The 20809-nt window shown below is 43.6% G+C and overlaps 1 protein-coding gene and 1 long non-coding RNA gene across 2 annotated transcripts; one reads left to right on the top strand and one right to left on the bottom strand.

Moving 5' to 3' along the window:
• Positions 4410–9030, bottom strand: LOC106506141. The gene is made up of 2 exons (XR_001301248.2): positions 8112–9030; positions 4410–6305 (listed from the first exon to the last, which is right to left on the bottom strand). It is a non-coding gene; the product is annotated as an uncharacterized LOC106506141 (long non-coding RNA).
• On the top strand, positions 6304–18310 carry PSTK (phosphoseryl-tRNA kinase). Its single transcript, XM_005671515.3, is given in 7 exon segments — positions 6304–9081; positions 11088–11379; positions 11760–11958; positions 16085–16160; positions 16664–16757; positions 17616–17662; positions 17664–18310. Coding segments are annotated over 7 exon segments (1032 nt in total). The 5' UTR covers positions 6304–8832; the 3' UTR covers positions 17739–18310.

A 20809-nucleotide genomic window follows, 5' to 3' on the forward strand; every position in this document is an offset into this window, starting at 1 on the left:
AGGAGGAGGTGTGCAAGGTGTCCCGGAGCGGCCGTGGGGCGGTGGCGGGCAGTGTGTGGGGAAGCTTTGGGGCGCAGCGAGCTCACCTGCTCAGCTGGCCCGGGCCGTGCTCGTGCCCCGTCTCAGGACGGCGCGGCCCGGGCGATGGAAGGTGGAGGAAGACCGAGCTGGAAGGGGGTCGCCCCGCCCGTCTGCACCACAAGCTCGGGGAAGAGCGGCCTCGGGTCTGCGGTGAAGGAGAATCCGACTGGACTTGAGGGACCTTTAAGCTTTGGGGGGAAAAGTGGGTCAGATGGAACTTTCTAGATGCTCTGTCGGATAAGAAGGCAGATGGTTCCTCCCCATCACCACTCATCCTTTTCCTGCAGATGCCTATGCTGATGAATTTTCCATCTTTGGAAAGAAAAAAGGGAATTAGAAAAGTGGAATGTCAGTGTTCCAAAGGCCTTGATTGTAAAGGTCCTAATTTGCAAAGATTTTTTGACGGTGCAGACTCATTTTGGTTGTCTACATCAGTAGTTCTCTGCTTCCCAGGGTCATAATTTAACTTTCATTCCTGTTAACATCTTTGGTGGCATCTGAGACCCACCGGCTGTGGGAAGGCCAGGGATGGAACCCACATCCTCTCAGAGACTACATAGCCTTCTTAACCGCTGAACCACATGGGAACTCCCCAAACCTTGGTTTTCTTCAAGAAAACCTGTTCTGTGTTTCTTCATCTCTGCTTCTGTTTGCAAAGCCCTGGCTTTCATCTGAACAATTCCAGGCGTTTCTTTACTGTAATTAGCCTCCCTTCTCAGTCACTTCCATTACATCTTCTGCACTACCCACTGTTCCTTCTGGTGCTTCTTGCTCTTAACTGAGTTTAGCCTTTTGAACTCTTACTCTTACTCTCTTCTCTGCCCTCCCAGCTCCCAGCTTTGCATATGCTTTAATTAACTACCTGGAATGCTTGTTCTTTTGGAACAGGGAGAATCCTGTTCATCATTCAGAGAACCAAGCAGACCTCCACTGTGCTACAGAATGAAACTCATTCCTCTGTACTACATTTAGACCTTTTAGGTATGTCAAACAAAAACCAGAACTGAACAGCGGAAACTTTTTTTTTTTTCTTTTTATGGCTGAAGCTGTGGCATAGGGAATTTCCCAGGGTAGGGGTGAAATCAGAGCTATAGCTGGCAGCCTACACTACAGCCACAGCAACACCAGATCTGAGCCATGTCTGCAACCTATACCGCAGCTTGTGGCTGTGCTGGATCCTTTAACCCACTGAGCAAGGCCAGCGGGATGGAACCCACATCCTCATGGATACTAGTCAGGTTCTTAACCTACTAAGCCACAACAGGAACTCCAGTGAAAACATTTTAATCCAAACTATACAATAGGAGGAATGACCTCAGTATAGAATCTGGCTCAGTTCTGAGTATAGCATGGACAAGTGGGAATTTAAAGTGAAGGAGCAGGGTTGAGGGTCAGTGGATAGAAAACCACTGAGAAACACTGGATCAAGAGGATTGATTAAACCTACCAAACAGGATTCTTGCTGATGACAGCCCAGTGTTATCAGACACCACCTAGGGATGATGGAGGGTGAATAACTTTATTAGCCATCAAGGGTGATTAGGTTTGGAGGATGGGGGATTTTGCTAAACTGACTTAGTAGTGTTCTTCCTAAAACTAGATTTTATAAGGAATTGCACAGGTGAGCCTAAGAGAAGGTTCAGGAGTCTGAATAAAGTTTGGCCAAGCAAGAATCTTTGACGGGTATTATGATTCTCCTACAGTTTCAGATTTATCAGTTTACTTTTTTGTGTTCCCTACGATCTGTAGGCTTGCTAAAATCAGTCATTATTTTATGCCTTTTAAAGGTGTTGAGTTCAGGTTTGTTGTATGGAATTGATAGATTGGTGTGAGTTGGCTGGCAGCTCTATCACAATATAACAGATGCAGAAAAAGGCAAACTGATAAATTCAAAATTATGCTTTTTTCTTCAAAACCAGAGGGGTGGTTGTTAAGAGCTGACTTCAAAGATAATATGATAAACTACTCTTGTCACGAATTGCAACAGATTTTTTTTGCCCTGTTTTTCCCCTTGAAATAAATCATAAATGTTGGAAACCCCCCACCAATATTACTAGGATGAACTGTGCAGTTGTTGGTTTTTTTTCACTTTATTTGCTTTTTAGGGTTGAACCTGTGGCATATAGAAGTTCCCAGGTTAGGGGTCAAATTGGAGCTGCAGCTGCCGGCCTACACCACAGCCATAGCAACTTCATCTGCGACCTACACCATGGCAACACCAGATCCCTAATCCACTGAGCGAGACCAAGTCTGTTTTCAGAATATGAAAATCTAAAATATGAACCGATGCATATTTGAAAGGTCTATTTTAGAAGTGACTTGCGGTATTCTCTTGGGCCCATTCACTTAGTAATGTGACAGTTTAGGTGTTGACCATCTTAATTTTAAGTAGAGTGAGTGCTTGCTGTATTTGCTCTGCCTTTTACCAGGACTGTACTTTCCAGCCTGTGGTTAGAGGAAGTTTCCTCCCAGCTGGTACCGGTTGAGTTGTACCTCCTCCCCTCCCTTTCCTTTCTTTCTGGTCTTTGCAGGCCCGATGGTTGCCTGGAATTCCTTCTTCTCACCCTGCCTCAGTTCTGGTCCTACAACAAGGAAGAAGTGCAAAAGAGTTACCACCCTACCCTTTTCCCCCAACTTCCTTGACAGCTGCTCCCACTCCCACCCCTGTTCCGGTTAGCAACACTGTTGGACTGTATCCAGTTTTCAGTACAGCCCAGCTTCACCTTTCTGAAGAAATGTAGAAGTGATGGGAAAGCTCTTGATCCGTAGCTGAATTTGTGTCCACATTTTCACCTATGCGACATCTTCTTATCCTAAAGCTATTTTGGTGTCAAGGTTAATTGGTAAGTGTGGGATGTTCAAAACTTGCCCGTGTGCCCTGGCTCCTGACCAAGTCATGTCCTCCAAGCTGCTGGAATATCCTACGTGGTGAGATTGGCTTTACAGCTAAGGGCCTTGGCCCCCACCTGCTGAGTTATACTAAGTGTGATGTGTGGTGAGGGCCACACGTAGGGCTCTCAAGAGGCCAAAGACTAAGTGATGTCAGCACAGGGGTGCCCCATGCCTGCATGATCGATCCCCAGGAAAAACCTTGGACACCAAGACTCCGATGAGCTTCCTTGGTTGGCAATACTCTCATTGCTGGGAGATTAATTGCTGTGCTTCCAAGTCCACCGGGAGAAGACAGCTTGAGGCTTGCATCTGACCTCTTGGATTCTGCCCCATGTGCCTTTGCTTTGCTAATTTTAATCTGCATCCTTTCCTATTTAAGAATCTGTTGTAAGACATGAGCAGCAGCAAGACATGAAGAACTGGACATTCTTGCATTAGTAACAGCAGTTATTTTTAAGTTGGGAGAATAGTAGGGTTTTATTAGGAGATAGTATTTACAGCTTTAAAAAAGAAACTCGCCACTATTGTTACATGCCTTTCTTGTTTCCCAATCTCTGCCCACTGTTGCTATCCTAGAGTCATAGTTAAGAGAATAAATAAAATTTTTATTTCTTTAAAAATATAAACATAAGTGTCGGGGTAAGGTAGGTACTAACCACATAACCATGCCTTACTGCCCACTGTGCGTCTTTACAACAAGTCATTAATTACTTTACACCATTGAACTAGTGAAAACTGCAAGGAGCTTTTCTTTGTATGGGTTTTATCCAACATGTTTTTAAAAATTAACCTTATTCTGCTTGGATCTGTAGTAATGTACACTAATGTGAATGAATCCAGTAAAAGGGTGGATTGAAAAGGTAACCAACATGAATAACATGCTATCTGTACACAAATCCTCTCCAGCTTCAGAATACTTGTCATAAAAGAACTTTCACAGTGGACCTATTTCATGGGATTGTTTTATCCTGCATTTTTGGGGACTTAGATTGTTATCTAGAGTTTTAAGGTCTAGGTGAACCAACTCTTTTGGTAAGTTAATAATGGAACAAAGTGGCATCAAGGCTAAGTATTGGATTTTTTTTTTTATGTTTTTATGATACTGGTACATTCTGAAGAAGTAACTGAGCAAAAATTTTACATAATATATTCACAACTCATTTTGAATATTGCTTTTTAAAATAAAAATTACCTATTTTTATGTGGAATAGAATTTTGAGGGATGTTTAAAGTCCCTCCAGGGATATGTTGTACTAGTAGATTGCAGGTTAAGGGGAAGCTGGCTTTTGACCAGTTTTACCTATGATAGTTGTGTTTTTATGTACAACATAATGTGAACAGCTAATGTAAATTTTTTAAATTTGTAGTTATATTTGTCTCTGCACTGTGGACATTTTATTTTTCTCTCTTTTTCCCCTCAAATAAATTATGAGCTCTTTTTTCTTAACAGAAAATATCTTTTATTTACGTCCGAATCCGAATCATTTAACACAGTATTTGGTACACAAGTATCAAGCAAACACATAGTGCTACAGTAATCAAGACAGTGTGGTATTGGCAAAAGAATAGACAAATAGATAATTGGACAGAATACAGAGCCCAGAAGCAGACTCATACAAATACAGTCAACTGATCTTTGACAAAGAAGAAAAGGCAATGTAATGGGAAAAATTTTTTTTCGACAAAATGGAGGTAAACTGGATAACCACGTGTGTTAAAAAAAATGATGTAAACACAGGATTTATATCTTGCACAAAAATTAATTCAGATCTATTCATAGACCTTACTGCTAAATGCAAAACTATAAAACTTATAAAAGATAACCCAGAAAAAAAAATCTAGATGACTTTGGGCTTGTGATTTTTTTTTTTTTTTTTCTCTTTAGGGCTGCTCCTGTGGCATATGGAAGTTCCCAGGCTAAGGGTGGAATCGCAGCTGCAGCTACCAGCCTACACCACAGCCACAGCACACCAAGTACAGGCCATGTCTGACCTACACTGCAGTTCACGGCGCTGGGGATCCTTAACCTACTGAGAGGCCAGGGACTGAACCCTCATTCTCTTGGATATTAGTCGGGTTCGCTGCCGCTGAGCCACAATGGAACTCCTGGTGATGATATGTTAGATACAACTTCAAAGACAAGATCCATGAAAGGAGGAATTAGTAAGCTGGAATTAATTAAAATGAAAAAATTCACTCTGCCAAAGAAACTGTCAGGAGAGCAAGAAGGTAAGCCACAGACTGGGAGAAAATATTTGCAAAAGACGTATCTCATAGAGGACTATTATCCAAAATATACAAAACAACCCTTACAATTCAACAGTAGGAAAATGAACAACCCAGTTTAAACATGGGCAAAAGATCTGAAGAGAAACCCCACCAAAGAAGATAGTCATCCCTGGACATCTGCTGGGGACTGATCCAGGACCCCCCATGCATACCAAAATCTGCAGATTTACAAGTCCCTTACATAAAATGTGTAGTACTGACATACAACTTATAAAAACCTGTACACTTTAGTGAACTTGAAGTATTTAATTCAATGAAATACTATGTAAACAGTTGTAAATACAATGTGAATGGAGTATAAATAATTGCCAGCGTGGGAAAAATTCAAATTTTGCTTTTGAAACTTTCTGGAATTTTTTTCCTAATGTTTCTGATTTGCAGTTGGCTGGATCTGCAGGTATGGAACGCACAGGTATGCAGGGCCAACAGTATGTAGATGGCAAGTAAACACACGAAAACATGCTCAAGCTCATGTATTGTTAGGGTATTGAAAATGGAAATAATAGGAGATACTTCTGTTGCCAAACCAAACCTGAGTCCTCTTACCTGTACACAGTAAAGCCAAGTCTATGACACTAGGTTGTGACGGAAAATGCAGCATTTACTGCAGGGCGCCAAGCAAAGGGTCCCTGCAAGTGCTGCTCAAAAGGCCCCAACTCCCTGGTGGCCTTCAGGAAAAGGTTTTACTTTTCACAGCTACAGCAGTGCAGGATACGAGCCGTGTCTGCAACCTACACCACAGTTCATGGCAACGCTGGATCCTTAACCAACTGAGCAAGGGGATTGAACCTATGTCCTCATGGATTCTAGTCAGATTCATTAACCACTGAGCCACAACAGGAACTCCCAGGAAAAGGTTTTAAAAGACAGGTGAGGGAGGGGGTTGTGGGGTGTATACCAGCACGTGGACAGTCTTCTGGTTGGCTGGTGGTGAGGTCATTGGGAGTCAGAATCATCAACCTTCCGGTTCCAACCCTTCTGGGGGCTCTGGGATTGTGGGCAGCATACAGTTAACTTCTTCCACCTGGTTGTGGTTCCAGTATCTGCAAAACAGCTCAAAGGATATGGCTCAGAATATTATATATAGTCCTTGAGAAGGAACTAAAGATCCTTGATTTGTTAAATGACAAAGCCATTACTTTGCCTTGCTTAACTCTTTTCCTTTCTGCATTTTCTCACTTTTCTAATTAAATTTATTCTTTGGAACTCAGGGAAGGCCTAGGACACTAAAGTTTTTCTGCAAACAGCCGGCAAAGGACATGGGGGAGGAGGGCCTGTTCTGGGAAGGCCCCATAGGGTCCTCAGTTACACTACTATCCACCTATTAGAATATTTAAAATCTTAAAAACACTGATAACACCAAGCGCTGACAGGATATGAAGCAACAGAGACTCTCATTCTTTGACGGTACAGCCACTTTGGAAGACAGTCTTGCAGTTTCTTACAAAACTCAACATACTCTTACCATACGATCTAGTAATCACGCTCCTTGGTATTTACCCAAATACGTGGAAAACTTACATCCATGCAAAAATCTGAACAGGTGTGTAAAGTAGCTTTATTCATAACTGCCAACACTTAGAAGCAATCAAGATGTCCTTCGTAGGTGAAGGGATAAACTTAATTCATCAGACAATGGAATGTCATTCAGTGTTAAAAGCATACAAGCTGTCAAGACATGAAAAGACTTAAGTGGAAGAAGCAAATCTGAAAAGACTATGACTCCAACCACAAGGCTGGAAAAGGCAAAACTATGGGGGCAGCACAAAGTTAAGCACTTGCCAAGGGTAGGAGAGATGAAGAGGATTAAGGCAGTGGCACTATAATGGTGGACATATGACATCATACCTTTGCCAAAACTCATGGAAGGTACACACCAAGAGTAAGCCCAACGTGAACTATGGACTGAGTAGCAACGATGCGTAGATTCATTGATAAGCAAAGGTGCCACACTGGATAATGACAGTGGAAGTGACTGTATGGGTGGGGGGGGCAGAGATATATGCGAACTCTGTACTTAATTTTGCTGTGACCCTAAAATCCTTTAAAAATAGCCTAAAAAATAAATTAACAAAAATAACCACGTTTAAATGAGAAGAAAAAAGGTTGCCGAGGAAAGGAGGAAATGAGTGTGAATATGAACGAGTGATGAAAAAGAAAAATTAAGGAGAGGGCTCTTGCACTGGGTTTATGACAATAAAATGCCACGGGAGTTCCTGAGCAATGGAATTGGCAGCATCTCAGCAGTGCCAGGGCTCAGATTCTGTCCATGGCCCCACACAATGGGTTAAAGGATCTGGCATTGTCACTGCTGCAGCTTGGGTGTAGTTTGCAACTGTGGCTGGGATCTGATCCCTAACCTGGGAACTCCATTTGCTGAGGGGCAGCCAAAAAGAAAAAAAAAAAAAAGAAATGCCATGAAATGTGGATTGAACTCAATGCTCACCTTCAATCTAAGAGAACGAAAATGAGATTTTTATATGTACATGCTCTGTAATCATAAATATATCAGATTTAGCATTCGGATTTTTTTTTTTTCTTTTTAAGGCTGCACCTGCAGCATATGGAGGTTCCCAGGCTAGGGGTCGAATCCGAACTGTAGCTGCTGGCCTACACTACAGCCACAGCAACGCAGAATCTGAGCCACATTTGCGACCTACACTACCGCTCACAGCAACACAGAATCCTTCACCCACTTTGGGAGGCCAGGGATGGAACCTGTGTCCTCATGGATGCTAGTCAGATTCGGTTAACCGCTGAGCCACGACGGTAACTCCAGCATTTGGGGTCTTTATATTTCCTTCAGTATATACTGATTCTCACCTCACTTGTTCACATTTTGAACTTACCTCCTTATGACTATGAAGTAATCCTCTAAAGTAAGGCTAGAATCTGAATTCAACTTTTCTATACATCCCCGCAGAAAGAATTGGTTTTATGCTTTTCCATAGCTTCGCATGTCTTTTTGTTTCAACCCTAAAACACCTAATATGCTCTCCATTAATGCACTGGAACTGATACCCAGGGATGGCCCTTTTCGGTCATTACTTCCTCACACTTGGTGCCGACGGGCGGCGCTAGGGCGCAATAACTAATACTGACTTCGCCCTTCCACCGATCTCATGTGGGAGGGGCAGCGGAGTCAAGGGTCAGCTTCGGCTCCTATTCCCTGATTTCCAGTAACTTATCTCCCAAAGACCGCTGCAGGAAGAAGCTTAAAGTCTCTCAGGCGATTTTCCTGATCAGGGGAATTCAGCGTTAAAAAGAGAAACAGCGCAGAGGCGCAGATCCTCGCCGTTTGCAAGTTTCCGGCAGGAAGGATGATTCTAACTGAAGACTAAATCCAACTCTCTGGCTCTTTGGGAAAGTCCAGGTTTTAGGAAACTCAAACTCGCCTCAAGAAAGCTCCGCATCAGCGGTGCAGGTGACCATAGGAGACGACTTGGGAAACCGCGACCTCTCACGGTTTTTGGATTAGAAGACTCGCCCTTTCCTCCACGGCGCCACCAGGCGGCGCACCAGAGCGGTGGGAGACTGCGCGTGCGCGGCTGGCGGACCGTTCCGCAGACAATGCTTCCAGCCGCCTCCGTCTTTCTCAGCAGCATGAAGACCGGCGAGGACGCCAGAGGAGCGCGCAGCGAGGGGTCGCAGAACTTAGGCCTATGCGTCCTCTGTGGCCTGCCCGCAGCCGGAAAGTCAACCTTCGCGCGTGCCCTCCGCCACCGGCTGCAGCTGGAGCAGGGCTGGGCGGTGGGCGTCGTCGCCTATGATGACGTCATGCCGAACGTGTTCCTGGAGGAGGTGACTGCACGCCCATTGGTCAGTACGGAGGGGGCGGGGCCTAGGCTGCGTCGCGGAGGCTGTGTACCAGCTCCCGGATCCGTGGACTGAAGAACACCTGTTAGGCGCGGTGCATCCCTGATTCAGGAGAGACCGGAATCCGAGGGAAAGTGGAGCCGGTTTAACACAGAATAAGTTGACCAGAAATATAAACAGATACAAACAGCCACCTGCATCCAGTTAGGTTCTGAAGTCAGCATGCAATGTGGAAACCCCCAAAAGACAAATATCCTCTTGAAAGCTTTTGGGGAAGGTTGTTTTGAAAAGAGGGAGAGAATCTCTCAAAATTCCAATAGAGCCAGTTTAACACCCAGCCTGGCGAATCCAGGTTTTGTGGGGTTTTATGCTATGCAGTTTGGGGAACACTTTAAAAGAAAAAGAAGGCAAAATTATAAGTAATAGAGTACTTACGGACGTCCCTCCTAGGACAGTAGATGCAAATGAGGGGCTTGGCCTTTATCTTCGTGCTTTTCGCTTTATTTTCGTGCTTTTCACTGTTAACCTGCCTCTGCCTGCATGGGAAGAAATGGCTGTTTCTTTGTTGACCACCAGATGAAGTATTAGGCTTGTATGTAGGGGTCAACCTGGTGTTCCAAGGTCATGCTCCTCCTTAAGCCCTCAGATCACCCTCGGCACAGTGAGGTCCCTCTCCTTGGAGAAGCATGAGAAAATGGAGTCTTCTGGGGAGAATAGATTCCTGTCGCCATTCTCAGGCTCACTCTAGAGAAAATCCTCTTTGATCGATATATTCTGAACATTTTAAATAGTTATGTTTGTCGTTTAGTGTTGAATGTAAATGAATTCACTTAAATTGCAAATATGTGATTCCACTCTATAAGTGTAAATGCAAAAATACAGTCCATTTGGTGCATGGAAAAATTTCAGGCTTCTCCAGAGAAGTTATATACTTCCCCATCCTTGGTTAATTGTGAGGTAAATGCAGTATCAGGCCCCTGGTAGCACTGGATTTACTTAGGTATGGTATTTTCACTACTCGGCGGAAGCTCCAAGTTGTTGACTGAGATTGTTGTGTTTGCTGGGTTTCCCTCACTTTTCTTGTCCTTTTCTCAGTCTCCCCTACAGACAAAGGCCATGGGGCTCATCTAGTCACCATGAGTGAGATATCTCACCTTTTAGGGAGTGACCCGTGTTCCCTTTTGGTGGGTTTTGCTGATGTGTTTGTCATATGTGCTATAATCTCAGCAATGTGGGAAGCCATGGGCAGGCAGGAAAGTGGCCTTGATCTCCTGTCCCTGTGTTTTCTGTCCAGCCTTGACCTCATAACTATGTTACTGTTCTCCAGAGCCCGTGAGCAGCTAAAGATTTCTTGTATTTTTAAGCTGTTTATTCTCTCCCCCTCACCGTGTTTCCTCCGTCTTTCCCTATCCCCTTCCAATCCTGCTGTCAGCCTGAGGTCTTTTCATCTTGACCCAAGAAGCTTTCAGTTGATCCATACTGAAATAAGCCTTTGCTGTATCTTGATTTTATTTTGGCAGGATGTTGATTTTGGTTCTGCCTTTCTTCTGGATGATAAGCCAGCCTTTCATTCTTTCATGTATTCACTAATTAAGTCATTTCATATACATTGCTGGAGCATCTATTAGGTGCCAGACCCTCTGCTGGAGGCTGGGTATACAATGGACCGTTGATCTAGCAGGGAGGTAGAGATGCCTAAACAATGGAAACCTTGTTAGGATAGAGACCCAATATACACAGAACAGGGTGTCATGATAGGGAAGGGAGGGTCTGAGCTGCCCTCTGTGTGGTTGAGTCTGAGAAGAGCTTACAGAGGACAGGAGCTCACTGAGTAGCTTTCCAGGTGGAGGGAACAGCGTATATGAATACGTGGAGGATGACAAAACGGGTCATGTCTAGAGAACTCCAAGTGGTCCAGAAACTTATCATTTGGGACAGGGTGGTGGTGAGGCATGACTGCCCTGCTGGCTAAAGCCAAATGTAAATTGCAATTCTCCGGTCTCTTGCAGCCATCCCAGTGGAAGTTGCTTCGCCAGGAACTGTTGAAGTACCTCGAATGCTTCTTGCTGGCTGTCATTACTGGGTGTCAGATGTCTGCCCCACCCAGTAGGACTCAAGCCATGTGGGAAGATTTTATAACCTGCTTGAAGGATCAAGATCTGATAGCTAGTGCAGCACTCGAGGCCCAGTCTCAGTACCTCTTAACGAAGACTGCTGTTTCTAGACCTTTGCTTTTGATTTTAGATGACAACTTTTATTATCAAAGTATGAGATATGAAGTCTATCAGCTGGCTCGGAAATGTAATTAAAGCGTTTTTTTTTTTCTTGCACACAGAGACATTTGCATATCAGAATTACTACTGGTGGCCTAGTGGCTAAGGGTCTGGAGTTGTCACTGCAGTGACTCAGGATGCTGCTGTGGCACAGGTTCAGTTCCTGGCTCGGGAACTTCCACATGCTGCGGGCACGGCCAAAAAAAGAAAAAAAAAAAATACTGCTGTATAAAGTGAGAATTTAATTGGATCATGAGGTTTATGTGGATTTGGTTAATTTTCAGGGCTCCATGTTCACTGTTGCAAATGGTCATTCCTGCTGCAGGTGGAATAATTTGTTTAGTATGTTTATTTCACATTGAGGGAAAATAGTACCCTTGTAATTTTGTGGTTTCGAATTGCTTTCAGATTCGTTAGGCTTTTGCCAGCTCTTTTTCGATTGTTCTCTCGAGACCTGCTTACAGAGGAATGGCCGGAGACCACAGCCACTGCCTGCCGAGACCATCCGCCTGATGGGAGGCAAGATAGAAAAGCCCAACCCTGAGAAAAATGCTTGGGAACACAACAGCCTCACAATTCAGAGCCTGGCATGTGCTCCAGAGGCCAGGTAGTCTGTCAACGGTGTCCCTCACCGGGTGCCCCGCAGAGCCAGGCCCTGTGCTGCGGGCTTTCCCCATATCCATCCACTCGCTTAATCTTCACGCAGGCCTTGGAGAGGTTGTTACTTCCCCTTTGTGTAGAAGGGGAGACTGAGCAAGGAAGTTCAGTTTGCGCAGGGTCACTGAGATGCTAAGTGACAGCTGAGATGTGAGGCCAAGTTCGTTCGCAAATGTGTACTCTTGTTAAAATGATACTGTTTTGGAGTTCCCATTGTGGCTCAGCAGGTTAAGAACCTGATTAGTATCCATGAGGATACGGGTTCAATCCCTGGCCTTACTCAGTGAATTAAAGATCTGATGTTGCCATAAGCTGCGGTGTAGGTCACAGAGGTGGCTTGCATCTCGTGTGGCTGTGGCGTAGGCCAGGAGCTGCAGCTCCAATTGGACTCCTAGCCTGAGATCTTCCATTTGCTGCAGGTGCAGCCCTAAAAAGAAAGGGAAAAAATGACGCTGTTTTCCAGGGGTCAGAGCAGGGAGTTCAGAGTAGGGCATGTCACTGATACCCTTGCTGAGGCAGTGCAGCTAGATAGGGTTGCCCTGGTGGCCTAGAGGGTAGGACTCCACACTTTCGATGCTGCAGCCCAGGTTCAGTCCCTGACCTGGGAACTGAGATCCCACATCAGGCAGCTGCATGAAGAATGCCTATCTTATTAAAAATAACAATAAATAAATAGGTTGCCCAGTAGTTTTCTTAGAGAAAAGGAGTGGAACTGGCACTGAATCCTTATTCTGCCTGAAACCTCACTGTAGTGATGCTGCTTGCGTAGATGTGAGCCTTGTGGCTGTGGTGTCTATTGCATTTCATTCCAGAAATAGGTCTTTAGAGTTCTGGAGAGTTCTAGTTCAGCCCATTTCAAATAGAAATTTCACTTACGATGGAAACGTTCTGTATTTGCACTGCCCAGGATGGTAGCTGCTTGCCTCAGGCAACAGACCATAGACCACTTGAAATACAGCCAATGCAATTTGTGACCTGGATTTGAAATCTTAATTTAATTACTTTAGACTTAACTAGCCACACGCAGCCTGCGGATATTGTGTGTGATGGCACAATTCTAGAGGTACCTTGCCCTCAGCCCTTTCTTCCTGCCTGACTTGTCAGAGGAGATAAGTGATTTTTAAAAGGCTAATTTTTGAGTTTCCTGGTGGCTCAGCAGATTAAGGATCCAGTGTTGTCACTGTAATGGCTCATGTTTGAAACCTGGCTTAGGAACTTCCAAATGCCAAAACAGATAAATAAATAGATAGAAGTTTTTTGTTTTTTGGGTTTTTTTTTTTTTTTTTTTTTTTTTTTTGGTTTTTAGGGCCACACCCACCGCATATGGAAGTTCCTAGGCTAGGGGTCACATTGGAGCTACAGCTGCCAGCCTACACCACAGTCTACACGCAGCTCGGGATCCAAGCTGCGTCTGTGCCCTACACCACGGCTCATGGCAAGGCCAGATCATTAACACACTGAGCAAGGCCAGGGATCGAACCTGCGTCCCGTGGATCCTAGTCAGGTTCGTTAGCCACTGAGCCAAGAAGGGAACTGGCTAATTTTTTAAACTCATGCCTCAAAATGTTTAGTTCCCAGGATACAGTTTTCATGCAGTTTGTAATACATACTTTAACATACTGAAAAAAATGGATTTACATAACTATAGGGTTTATGAAATAAGCTACTGCTGAGATTTCTAAATTTGACTTCTCATGATATTTTAAAACTTTGAGCAGGCGGGCGCATAGCCAATTGATGCTACTCTTTCTGGAATGCTTACAATGTTTGCCTTCGGATTGAATGGCTGGTTGAGGCCTTGCGACGCCCCATGAGACCAGCCTGAGGTTATCATGGCTGTTTTCAGGGCCAGTTCTTGCTAAAAGCAAGGAGGGGTGTGAGCTTGGCTTGGCTGGCACCCTGAGCATAATCTGCAGTTTTGTCTTTGGTCTTAAGAACTTGGCTCAGAGTAACCACAGCACAACTGTCAAGGGGCTGTCTGAAGTCTGGTGGCCCTGAATTGGAAATTGAGAGATGATGCGACAAATATACCTTTCCCAGGCCTCTGTGAATGCTCTTACTACTATTACTACGACTGCTACGACTGTTACCAGACTGCAGTTACTACTCTTACTACTTTCAGTGCTGTGGCTACGAATGCTATTACTACTGCTGCCATTGCTTCCACGGTTACTACTATTACCACTCTTAATTATTATTGCTATTACTACTCCTACTCCTACCATTACTCTTGCTACTATTGTTGCTACTATGACTACTTCTTTTTACCATCGTCACTACTACTGCTACTATTGCTATTGCTGCTGCTACTATTACTACTACCACTACTACTATTACTATTAGCAGCAACAGCTGCTGAACAGACACTGTGTCCTGGGTGTGTTCTCAACACTTCATATGCATAACTCGTTCGGTCCTCACAACAACCCTTTAAGGGTAGATACAACTATCCCCCTTTTATGATAGGACGATCGAGGCCTGGGTAAGTTGTGTATTCAGGTAGTAAAAGGCAGAGCCAAGATTTGGTGCCATCGCATTCTCGCTCACTCTCAGAACCTGAGCATCTTGAGGTGAAGATTTAATTCACTGAGCTCCAGGCTTACATTTTTTCCTTGCTGTTCCTTGTTCTCTGAGTAAAATCCAAATTCTACCGTAAGTTAGGAGCTCTGACCCCACTAACTTCCCAGTTTCATGTCCAGGCTCTCTCCCCTTGCTCCTTTTCAACCAAGCCAGTTTTCCCTGTTCCCTGACCACGAGAAGCTTGTTCTTGTCCCGGAGCCATGGGCCTCACTGCCCCCTCTCCGCCTCCCGTGTACTTAAGCTCGACCAGATTCCCTGACCGTCCTGCCTCATGTGAGGAGTGTGAAACACGCCAGCCACGCAGCCACTCTCGTCATGATCACTTTGTTTATTGTCTTCACCCGTTCGCTGTCGCTGTCTGAAATGATTGTTCTACTGATTGAACTAATTGATCATTTGCCTCTATTACATTATCAGGCTGAGAAGGTAGGGACCTTAAAACACCCCCAGCTTAGCACGTAGTTCCGCATGCATAGTTGTACAGTATTTTTCGTATGTGAAGATGCTCAATGTTTGTTAGATGAATGATCGAATTGCACCTCCACCTTCAGTGGCCCCTTAGCCAGTGAGGAACTTTGCAAATACGCATCCAGTAAATGAGCAGAAGCCAGAAAATAAAGACCGAGCAGCTTTTAGGGAATGTGAAGTTCTAGGAGTCTAAAGTTCAGGCTTTAATGAGGGAAAAAAGAGAGGAATGCCTTTCAAAACTTATTGGTAGGAGCCTTAGGGAATTAATATTCTTTACATGAGGGGATTTATGGGGGCTTAGAATTTGTTTGAGCTTCTGTATTTGAATTTTACAAGTAGAAGCTAGCTCCCAAATCACCGTCTTTCCCTTTTGTTTCAAATTGTGGATGTACCACTTTTATTCCTCTAGTATGCCGCTTAGTATTCACAAACACAAATTCTTTAAAAACAGATGTTTGAGGAGTTCCCCTTCTGACTCAGCAGGTTATGAACCCAACTGGTATCCATAAAGATGTGAGTTCAATTTCTGGCCTTGCTCGTTGGGTTACGGATCCAGCGTTGCCGTGAGCTGTGGTGTGGGTCGCAGACACGACTTGGATTCTGTGTTCCTGTGGCTGTGATGTAGGCTGATTCAGCCTCTAGCCTGGGAACTTCCGTATGCCTTGGTTGCAGTCCTAAAAAGCAAAATAAATATATAAAAAACAAACAAATAAATATAGATGTTTGATATAAGGATTCATTTATTTATTTTATTATTGCCATTTCTTGGGCCGCTCCCTCAGCATATGGAGGTTCCCAGGCTAGGGGTCTAATCGGAGCTGTAGCCCCCGGCCTACGCCAGAGCCTCAGCAACGCAGGATCCGAGCCGCATCTGCAACCTACAGCACAGCTCACGGCAACGCTGGATTGTTAAACCACTGAGCAAGGGCAGGGATCGAACCTGCACCTCATGGTTCCTAGTCGGATTCGTTAACCACTGCGCCACGATGGGAACTCCAGGGTTTATTTTATCCTGTCTTTTCTTATAGCCTGAAGCTGACTGATTTATTGCTCACTGCTTTGGAAAATCCGATAAAATGCGTGGAGGATGATGTGGAACAAAAGGTAAGTCTTTCAGTGCAGATTTAGTATAAATGAGAAGGAACTTTCTGTAGGAAGATCTGTTCGAGCCGAGTGTAGAGTGTGAACAACTGGTAAGAGATGCTTTGTCCCCGCCTCAGCATCTCACCAGCACCCAGCCTCTGATACAACTCGCACAGCCTAGGCAAAGCCAACTGTTACATTTTCAGAAATATTGGAGCCTGTTGACATTATGTTGGTGGCTTGAAGTGGCAAGAATGGGCAGATTTACACCCTAGACACTGATCAGCAGTATACACAGGTTTGTGTGTTTTTCTCTGGGGAGCCCATTTTTAGACATTTACCAACATGCCACTGCCTACGTGGAACCCAGTTTACAGCTGGTTCTGTTTTGTTTAGAAGAATACCTGGGACAGAAAAGCCACTTTTACTTTTCTTGCAGGCTCTTCATGTATGCCTCACCTATACTTTAGCCATTTCTTTTGCAAAACTGGGTAACTGTTCCAACCACACTGTCTGTCACCTAGGAAACAGACAGAATCATCTGTTCAACCAGCGTTCTTCATCAGGCTGATCAGACACTCCGAAGAATTGTCTCTCAGACAATGAAGGAAGCAAAAGGTAGGTTGGGGAATCAGGTTCTGCTTTTTTTTTTTTTTTTTCCTTTTCTTTTTAAGGCTGCACCTAAGGCATATGGAAGTTCCTGGGTTGGGGTCAAATCGGAGCTGTGGATGCAGGCCTACGCCACAGCCCCAGGAACGCCAGATCCAAGCTTCACCTGTGAGCTACACTGCAGCTTGCGGCAGGCTGGATCTTAACCCACTGAGTGAGGCCAGGGATCGAACCCATATCCTCATGGACACTATGTTGGGTCCTTCACCTGCTGAGCCACAATAGGAACTCCCAGATTTTGTTTAGTTGAGGCTACTCTCTGCTCCTCCTCTTGTTCCCGGGATACAGATAGCTTATTTGCTTCCCATTTATAAAGTTGATTTCATGTTTTCAGTTTAAATATGCAACTTGGTTATAAAAAACTAAAACGCCTACCTCTGGAACCAGGTATTCATCCATCCAATAGGTTTTTATTGAGTGGCTACTCTGTACTAGGTTTTTTTTTTTTTTTTTTTTGGTCTTTTTAGGGCTGTACCCACGGCACATGGAGGTTCCCAGGCTAGGGGTCGATTTAGAGCTGTAACTGCTGGCCTCCAGGCTGATTCTTCAACCTACACCACAATGCCGGATCCTTAGCCCACTGAGCAAGGCCAGGGATTGAACCTGCATCCTCATGGAGAGTAGATGCGTTTCCACTGAGCCACAATGGGAACTCCTAGGCTTTATTCTAGATACTGGGAGTCAAGAGGAAGCAGAACATCACAGTGAGGAGACAGACAACAAACATGAATATGTGCAAGTGCTCTGAAGAAAAATAAAGTAGGGTAAGGTGGTATAATGTGATGGGAGGACTTATTTTTAAAAGAGTAAATCAGGACATCTTCTCAGAGGAAATGACATGTAAGCAGAGATTGAATGAAAGCAAACAGCAGTCATGCTGATGTCTGGCTCATTCCAGGCAATGGACACATCATGTGTGAAGGCCCATAGGTAAAGCTGGTCTGTTCTAGAGCAGAGACGAAGCCACTGAGTGTGGGGTGAAGTAAGGAATGAGGAGAGGTGTTCAGGAGCCAGACACAAAATCAATGGGCTTTGAACAAGCTCAGTGCCTTGTCAGTCTGAATGTGGATGAACTATGTGGCGAATTATAGTTTTATAAAATAATTCCTTTGGGCGTTAAATATTGAACTCTTTGCTATATTTATAATTTGATTTAAAAAATAAGAGCAGCTTACCATTTCTTGAACTCACTTTATATGCTAAGTGCCTTATAAATATTGTTTCTAGTCTTTAGAATCGGGCATCATTTTGTAAATGAAGAAATAGAAGGTTTCAGAGGTTAAGTAACTTGTCTGAGGCTGAACTCCAGCCACTAAATATGTGGGCAGCCTGGGTTGGAGTTAAGTCTGAATCTTGTTTGTACTTCTGTTATGCTCCCCGCCCCCACATCACCGAATTTATTTATTAATGCCTTTATAGAAACTTAGAACATTGCAAAGAGAAACAGTATACCAACAATAGTTTTTGCAACTTTTTTTTTTTTTTTTTTGTCTTTTTAGGGCTGCACCCGTGGCATATGGAGGTTCCCAGGCTAGGGGTCGAATCAGAGCTGTAGCCACTGGCCTACACCACAACTCACAGCAACGCCGGATCCCTAGCCCACTGAGGAGGCTAGGATTTGAACCTGCTGCATCCTCATGGATACTAGTCAGGTTTGTTTCTTCTGAGCTATGACAGGAACTCCTCCAACTTTTTAAAAACTATGATCCATAAGTTGATTTTATATTGTAATCTAGTGCATGTCCCAGTACACACACTCAAATTTCACAAAACCCGTTTCAATAAACTCTATGTTCTATTTGATTCCACCTTAGAAAAACACTGGTTGCAACATGCAACTCCCTTATGATTTGCAATCCAAAGTTTGGAACGAAAATGGCATCACAGTCAGAATGAAAACAAAAATTGTTGTAGGAATTTAAAAGCAATGAAAGAAGGGGGAATAAGATTAAACCCAAATCACCCCTTACCTCTTTCCCTACCCATAAATTTGTGTGTGTGTGTGGAGATGGTACTAGTTAATTTATAATTAAATTATAAATTCAGTTCTTTCATCAAGGAAGTGGAAGGACAACCCACATAATGGGAGAAAATATTTACAAACTACATCTCATAAGGAACTTGTATCCAACATAAAGGATTCTCACAATTCAATAATAAAGACAAAGAACCCAATTTTAAAAATGGGCAAGCTATCCCTAGTGGCTCAGCGGACTGAGGATCCATTGTTGTCACTGCTGTGGCTTCGGTTGCTGCTGTGGTGCGGGTTTGATCCTGGCCGGGCAACTTCCACATACCGTGGGCGAAGCCAAAAACCAAACCAAACCAAACCACAATGAGATACCACTGCACACCCACCAGGACAGCTAGAACCCAAAAGTCCAGGTGTTAGTGAGGATGCGGGGAAATCAGAACACACATACCTCACTGGTGGGAATATAAAATGGAGCAGCTGCTCTGGAAAACAGCCTGGCAGTTCCTCAAATGATTAAATGTAGTTACCAGGGGACCTAGAAATGAAAACGGATGTTCGTATAAAAATCTGTACACAAGCGCTTATGGCAGCATTATTCCTATTAGCCAAAAGGTAGAAGCAACCCAAGTGTCCATCGGCTGACAAATGGATAAAGAAGATGTGGTCTGTCTATACAATGGATTATGGAGCCATAAAAAGCAAGGGAGTACCACAGCATCAATGAGCCTTGTAAACCTTATGCAGAGTGCAAGAAGCCAGTCACAAAAAGCTGAGTCCAGTCATGTGAAATGTCCAGAATGGGGAAATCTATACACAAAATAGATGAGTGGTTGCTTAGTGACTGGGGCAGGGAAGAAGGGGACGGAGTAAAGGAGGGTATGGCCAATGGGGTACAGGTTTTTGAGACAAAAACGTTCTAAATGCCTGTGAGTGCACTAAAACAACCAAATTGTAGTTTAAATCAGTAAATTGTATGTTACGTGAATTACATCTCTGTAGAGCTGTTCAACAAAAGAAAAAAATCAGTTCTCAATCAATAGCTAGTGGCTGCTGGATTGAATGGGGCAGATATGAGACATTTCCATCATTGTAGGAAGCTCTATTGGACAACTTATTATATAGATACTAGATATATCGAGATACTATATCAGAGCTTAGGTATAATATATTGTAGCTTCAAATCCAGATTGTCATCTTCTAGTTCTACTTTTTTGTCTTACTCTTAGTAAGGTTGTAAGTCAGCTTATTTTGTTCCCAAAAAGTCCCTTTCAGTCTTGTCTTTTTTGTTCATGTCATAGCAAGTTAACTATTTTGTATCACATTAGTGTGACCTTTTGTCTAGATATTAAGCAACTCATTATTTTAGAATCTGAATGGTTTGTCTGAAGTAATCAAATTAATTTCCTGATGTCGCTAGTCCATCTTGACTTAAATTACACAAGTAATTTGAGAATATCTTTATTTTAGATGAACAAGTGCTTCCTTACAACTTGAAGCTTCTAGCAGAAGACCTTAACAAGCTCAAAGCAGAATTTTTGGAAGACTTAAGACAAGGAAACAAAAAATACCTGTGCTTTCAACAAACTGTTGACTTATCAGATGTTATTTCTTTTTTTCATTTTAAGAAAGATAACATTGTACAGAAATATTTTTCAAAGCAGCATTAAAACTTCTGAATTTCCAATCAAATATCTATTTTGGTTAAGATTTTATAAACTAATGAAAACAATTCTCTATTACTGGATGTTTTCTAGGCCAATGGTGTTAATTGCCAATTCAGTCCATTCTAAAAGATCCATTTGTCGTAACAGAAATTAGTCACTTGTCAGATGTGACTTGGATAATGAAGCATCAGAAGCAGCCTTCCTCATTCATGTGCCAGAACACTGAGGGGCAGGGGTCACACCTTAAATAAAGAGAAGGAACTAGGAAGGAGACAAGATGCTGACTATGGAACTTTTTTTTTTTTTGTCTTGTTAGGGCTGCACTTGACAGCAATATAGAGGTTCCCAGGCTAGGGGGAGAA

Source organism: Sus scrofa, chromosome 14 (genome assembly GCF_000003025.6).
Source record: "Sus scrofa isolate TJ Tabasco breed Duroc chromosome 14, Sscrofa11.1, whole genome shotgun sequence".
Lineage (NCBI taxonomy): Eukaryota > Metazoa > Chordata > Mammalia > Artiodactyla > Suidae > Sus > Sus scrofa.